General features: G+C 38.1%; 1 protein-coding gene across 1 annotated transcript; it reads left to right on the forward strand.

The window, feature by feature from the left end:
- On the forward strand, positions 5,349 to 6,516 carry LOC109128112. The gene is made up of 4 exons (XM_019233899.1): positions 5,349 to 5,631; positions 5,711 to 5,938; positions 6,026 to 6,410; positions 6,494 to 6,516. The coding sequence occupies exons 1-3, from the start codon at positions 5,425 to 5,427 to the stop codon at positions 6,407 to 6,409; spliced, it is 819 nt and encodes a 272-aa protein (XP_019089444.1). The 5' UTR covers positions 5,349 to 5,424; the 3' UTR covers position 6,410; positions 6,494 to 6,516.

Consider the following 6,787-nt stretch of genomic DNA (forward strand, 5'->3'; position numbering starts at 1 on the left):
TCATTCTTGTCATTCTTCACCACTGTAACTCCACCCTTCTTAGGAACAACATGAACTGGACTAACCCATTTGCTGTCAGAAATTGGGTAGATAATCCCAGCATTCAGCAATTTCATGATCTCCTTCTTGACAACATCTTGCAGATTCGGATTTAGCCTCCTCTGATGCTCAATAGATGTCTTAGCTCCTTCCTCAAGATGAATCCTATGCATGCACAAGTCTGGAGAGATTCCTGCAATATCATCAAGAGAATAGCCAAGAGCCTTGCGAAACTTGTGTAGCTTGCTTAGCAATAAAGTGAGCTCTGCATTGTTTAAGGAAGCATTAACAATAACAGGATAAGAAGAGTTCTCACCTAGAAATGCATACCTTAACCCTGCAGGAAGTGGCTTGAGATCCAGTTTAGGAGCTTTCTCAAGGCTCCAATCTGACAGTTTCTCAGCTTGTGAAGAAGTACCAACCAATTCCTCTTGTTCAACCAACTTATTCACTTGTTCATTAGCATCTAGTAGCTTGACATACCCAGCAGCAATGTCATCCAAATGCTTAGCTTCTTCAGTAGAAGCAACTAATGCTCTCTCAAGAGGATCTTCAGGATGCAGCTCTCTGAAAATTTCTTCAGCAAGATTAGACAGTGTATCCACATAGAATGTTTGACCATCTATTGTTGGCCTCTTGACCAGCTTATCCATGTCAAAACGCATTTACAAATCTCCAACATTAAGGCCAATTTGTCCTCTCTTGACATCAATAATAGCACCAGCAGTGGCTAAGAATGATTTTCCCAAGATTAAAGGATCCTTAGGCTTTTCTTCATACTTCAAGACCACAAAATCAGTAGGTATCAAACAATCACCAATCTTAATTGGAACATCCTCAAGGATACCATCAGGAATGCGGAATGAACGGTTAGCTAGGATAAGAGTGATCTTGGTGGGTTGGAAATCTGTCATCCCAAGGCTGAGTGCTACTGATCTAGGCATTAAGTTGACACTGGAACCAAGATCACACAAAGATCTAGCAAACCTCTCATTGAAGATTTTACAATCAAGAACAAAACTACCTGGATCAGGAAGTTTTTCTGGGATCTTGTTCTGAATGATGGCACTGGCTTGGGCTGAAATCATCATCACTCCTTGCTCAGCATTCAAATCCTTGGTTACCATTCTCTTGACATATCTCCTAAGCATTGGAGAAGTCTTGACTGCATCAACCAATGGCAACTCAATAACAAGTTTCACTACAAGAAAACAGTCGATTAGCGACTACATTTGTAGTCGCCAAAACTAACGACCAGATAGTGACCACTTTGCGACTATGTTGTGACTACAGTAATNTCTGAAAATTTCTTCAGCAAGATTAGACAGTGTATCCACATAGAATGTTTGACCATCTATTGTTGGCCTCTTGACCAGCTTATCCATGTCAAAACGCATTTACAAATCTCCAACATTAAGGCCAATTTGTCCTCTCTTGACATCAATAATAGCACCAGCAGTGGCTAAGAATGATTTTCCCAAGATTAAAGGATCCTTAGGCTTTTCTTCATACTTCAAGACCACAAAATCAGTAGGTATCAAACAATCACCAATCTTAATTGGAACATCCTCAAGGATACCATCAGGAATGCGGAATGAACGGTTAGCTAGGATAAGAGTGATCTTGGTGGGTTGGAAATCTGTCATCCCAAGGCTGAGTGCTACTGATCTAGGCATTAAGTTGACACTGGAACCAAGATCACACAAAGATCTAGCAAACCTCTCATTGAAGATTTTACAATCAAGAACAAAACTACCTGGATCAGGAAGTTTTTCTGGGATCTTGTTCTGAATGATGGCACTGGCTTGGGCTGAAATCATCATCACTCCTTGCTCAGCATTCAAATCCTTGGTTACCATTCTCTTGACATATCTCCTAAGCATTGGAGAAGTCTTGACTGCATCAACCAATGGCAACTCAATAACAAGTTTCACTACAAGAAAACAGTCGATTAGCGACTACATTTGTAGTCGCCAAAAATAACGACCAGATAGTGACCACTTTGCGACTATGTTGTGACTACAGTAATTTAGTCGCCAAACAGTCACTACTTTACCGACCACATTAGATAGTCGTAATATAGTCGTCAATTTAGCGACTATTCCTACGACTCATTCGGCGAGTCGTTAAATAATCACCCCGTAGTCGCCAAATAGTCATAAAAGACAGTTAAAAAACGTGTTNTAGCTAGGATAAGAGTGATCTTGGTGGGTTGGAAATCTGTCATCCCAAGGCTGAGTGCTACTGATCTAGGCATTAAGTTGACACTGGAACCAAGATCACACAAAGATCTAGCAAACCTCTCATTGAAGATTTTACAATCAAGAACAAAACTACCTGGATCAGGAAGTTTTTCTGGGATCTTGTTCTGAATGATGGCACTGGCTTGGGCTGAAATCATCATCACTCCTTGCTCAGCATTCAAATCCTTGGTTACCATTCTCTTGACATATCTCCTAAGCATTGGAGAAGTCTTGACTGCATCAACCAATGGCAACTCAATAACAAGTTTCACTACAAGAAAACAGTCGATTAGCGACTACATTTGTAGTCGCCAAAACTAACGACCAGATAGTGACCACTTTGCGACTATGTTGTGACTACAGTAATTTAGTCGCCAAACAGTCACTACTTTACCGACCACATTAGATAGTCGTAATATAGTCGTCAATTTAGCGACTATTCTACGACTCATTCGGCGAGTCGTTAAATAGTCACCCCGTAGTCGCCAAATAGTCATAAAAGACAGTTAAAAAACGTGTTTTTCTGTGGGGGCCAACTAATATTGAGTAGTCGCCTATTAGTGGCATAGGTGTAGTCTTTAAAAACAAATTGCATCCATTTGTCATCTCATTCCAACACAATTGTCTTTCCTTCCCCAAAAAAAAAAATGTAGATCAAAAAAAAAATTTGACTTTATAAAAACTTTTATTTTCTCCAAAAAAAAAATATATATAGTTCTTAAAAAAAACACAATATATATATATATATATAATGGCGGAAAATTTTTCATTAGAATTCGAATTAGTGGGATTGGACCAATTCTCGCTTGGAAGTAGCCAAGATACAGTTCAGAATAATGGCGGTAAGTTTTTCTGTCCATGTAGTGTTTTCAAGAACAATAGATGTCTCTCGGGTAGAAGAGTTATGATGCATCCGTTCGATGCATTTAAATGATCGTTAAGTAGCTGTCATACGAAAGAACATGTCGGCAATATAGAAGGGAAAGTAGAAGAAGAAAACAAACATATGTTTTAAGAAGCCTATCATTTTCTTACTTTTATTCACAAACAATATTTGCATAGGATTTGGACTTATGAATATGCTCTATTTAAAGCATCTATATAGGTTATATATAGAATCTTTTCCTTATTTCTTTTTTTGTTTCAATATTCATTAAGGATTAATAAGTACTAAAATAATTTATGTGAAGATTTATTATTATAATTAAGATAGAAATTATAATAATAAAATTAATTTATTGTTTTTAAAAAAATTATAATTACAAATTCTTTTAATTATTATTATAATTAAGATAGAAATTATATATAGAATAATATATTATAAACTCTAATCTTAAACTTATAAATTAATTCTTAATCTTAGAAATTATTGAATTTAGAAATTATTGAACTTAGAAATTATTGAATTTAGTTATTTCTTAATCTTAAACTTATAAATTAATTCTTAATCTTATTAATTATAAATTATAATTCTTTTTGTTTAAGATCATTGCATTAATTTAGGCCCAAATCTAGGTTAATTACCCAATTTAGGCCCAAATCCATTAACATTCTCTTAAACAAAAAACCCTAATCTTCTTCTTATCTCTTCTCATTCGAGACAAACCCTAAAGCCGCAATCGACACTCTCTCTTCTCAATCTCTCTTCTCAATCGTCTTTCTCTTCTCAATCTCTCTTCTCAATCGACACTGTCTCTTCTCAATCTCTCTTCTCAGTCACTCATCTCAATCATCACACCATGCCTGCTCGAGGAAGAAAGAGAAAACTTGATCGTAATCTTTCTCAGATTCCCGGAGGGTCAAGACTACGACATACTAATCTACCCAGTCAGTACGACTTCACGCCGGCAGTCCAAGCTCCTCGTACGCAGCAGACACCTGAAGAAGTCCCCATTTTGCCACGACATTCAACGGAATCCCAGATCCGGGACTATCCTCCGCCTCAACAACTATTTCAGGGCTCCGTTACTCGCCAACCTCCACCTCAAGTACGCCGGTCTCCTTCAGTAGAAGTTAACTACAATCCAGCGACTCATGCAACTCTTCAAGATGACTCTCCGCCTTCTCCAGCTCAACGCTCTCAGGCTCGTAGTCATCAGACTCGTAGTCATCCATCGCATCCATCGTCCCAGGGCAACAACTTCGAAGAAGAAACTTCTACGGTGTTGCCGGAGCTCCAGGAGGACGTGGTTCGGGCTCTAAATGCCCTGCTTGTGGTGCCAGGTCGGGATAAGTTCACCACGGTCCTCTCTCCCACACCCTTACCGAACACCCAATGGTATGATTTTTCTCTCTTATCATGTATTTGTAATGGTGTTTTGTGAATGTTAGAAGAGAAATCTGTAGGTCAATGTTTATTTCGTTTGGTTTATTGTGTCTTTAGGATTGTGATTATGATTGTGTCTTTAGGATTGTGTCTTTAGATTCATGTTTATTTCGTTTATTATGATTTCGTTTGGTTTATTGTGTCTTTAGGATTGTGTCTTTAGATTCATGTTTATTTCGTTTGGTTTATGTTTATTTCGTTTGGTTTATTGTGTCTTTAGGATTGTGATTATGATAACGAGAGTAAGTTTATTATGATTTCGTTTGGTTTATTGTGTCTTTAGGATTGTGTCTTTAGATTCATGTTTGTGTATTCATTGCTTGTGTATTATGATATATTGCTTGTGTATTGAGATTCATGTTTATGTTTACTAATTGAAGTATAGATTGTGTTCATGCATCAAACCGTAGAAACTTTTTTGTGAATGCGCGTATGCGTATTGTTTCTTTTGACTCATTAACTGATGCCTCTTGTATTGTTTCTTTTGGAGGTTTACTCATGACAAAGGGTCAAAACTTGTTTGGAAGATTACTAAAATTCTTCTAAACAAATTCGAAGGTCCCTTCTACAGCTGGACATGTGTGCCGCAGGACAAACAAGAGAGATACTTCATTGAGTTCGCGGTAAGGATTTATGTCACATAGCTTTACATGTCTTCTTTTCACTCACAATAAGGCTTATGTCACATAGCTTTACATGTCTTCTTTTCACTAACAATAGCTCCTTTTTTTCTAGAAAACCCACACCTGGGATCCTTTGATAACCGGAACTGTTCAAGCTTATTTTGAGAAAATCTGTCAAAAGCGGATCAAAGACATGGTTAGCAATGTGAGGACTAGTCGAGTTCAACCAAACTGGATTGGAGACACTCTCTGGAGCACGATGGAGGATTACTGGGACACTGAAGAAGCACAACAAAAGAGTAAAACCTACTCTGATGCCCGTATGTCTGACCGTAACGGCCTAGGTCCTCATGTCCACCTCTCAGGGCCAAAGTCTTATCGACAGCTTCAAGACGAAATGGTTAAGTAGCTGTTATTTTGCCACTTTCAATTCTTACTTAACTGTTATTTTTTTTAGTTAATCTCTTATAACATTGCAGGTTGAGGAATTGGGAAGAGAAGTCCGACTTGGTGAGGTTTTCATCAAGGCACATACAAAGCCTGATGGTACATATGTTGATCGGAAGGCAGAAAAGATTGCAGGGACATATGAGAAGACTGTTCAAGAGAGGTTGTCTCAGCTCGAGGCAGAGTCTTTTGCTGTGTCAGATGGAGAATCACGGCCACGGGACCTCACAACAGAAGAATATACAGAAATTTTCCTGGAGGTAACTTTTTTAAAAAACCAATACACATTTATAGTCTTGGAGTTTAATTTGTCATCTTCTAACCTCCACTTTTCTCTTATTTTCAAGTCCACTGAGAAGGATTCAAGAGGAACACCTTATGGAGTTGGAAGCCTCAAGGACTGCCTTGTCGATGGAACGCATAAGCAAGCATGTGGCTCAACTACCTTTGTGGCTCTCGAAGAACAGTTGAAGAAAGCTCAACGCATGATAGAAGAACAGGCTGCTCAACTGGAGCGGCTTGCTGCGCATGATGAAGAACAGGCTGCTCAACTGCAGTGGCGTGATGCAGAACCTGCTGCGCAATCCAAAGTTATTGCTGCCCAGAACGGCAAGATTGACCAATTCTCCATCGTGGAAGATTTTCTGAGGGAATGTGATCCGCGGTTTCAGAAGTTTGTTGCAAGCCATTCAGCTAAAGAGACAACTCCAACTCCATCAACATCTGCTTAAGGTACTCTTCACTTCTAGCTCATCTTATACAATCATCTGGGATCATTTCTTTTTCTTTGTACCTTCATTTTTTCAACTTGACAGAACCTTAAGGTATTGTGTTATAACAGGGATCAATTCCAGATTTGAGAAGGATACAAGCAGACGAAGCTAACTTGGGAAACGATTGGAAGAAGCTTTTCTTGTTGTTTTCTTGATCAATGTTTTTTCTTTTTGTTATCTTTTGAACTTGGGGTTGTAATGAATATGATGTTTCTTTCTTTTTGTTAATCTTTTGAACTTGGGTTGTAATGAATATGATGATACTTAAGATGTGTTTTGTTAAGATGTGTTTTGTTTATGTAATATTAATTGTAGTTATTTTTATAATTGTTCAAA

Source organism: Camelina sativa, chromosome 12 (assembly GCF_000633955.1).
Source record: "Camelina sativa cultivar DH55 chromosome 12, Cs, whole genome shotgun sequence".
Classification (NCBI taxonomy): domain Eukaryota; kingdom Viridiplantae; phylum Streptophyta; class Magnoliopsida; order Brassicales; family Brassicaceae; genus Camelina; species Camelina sativa.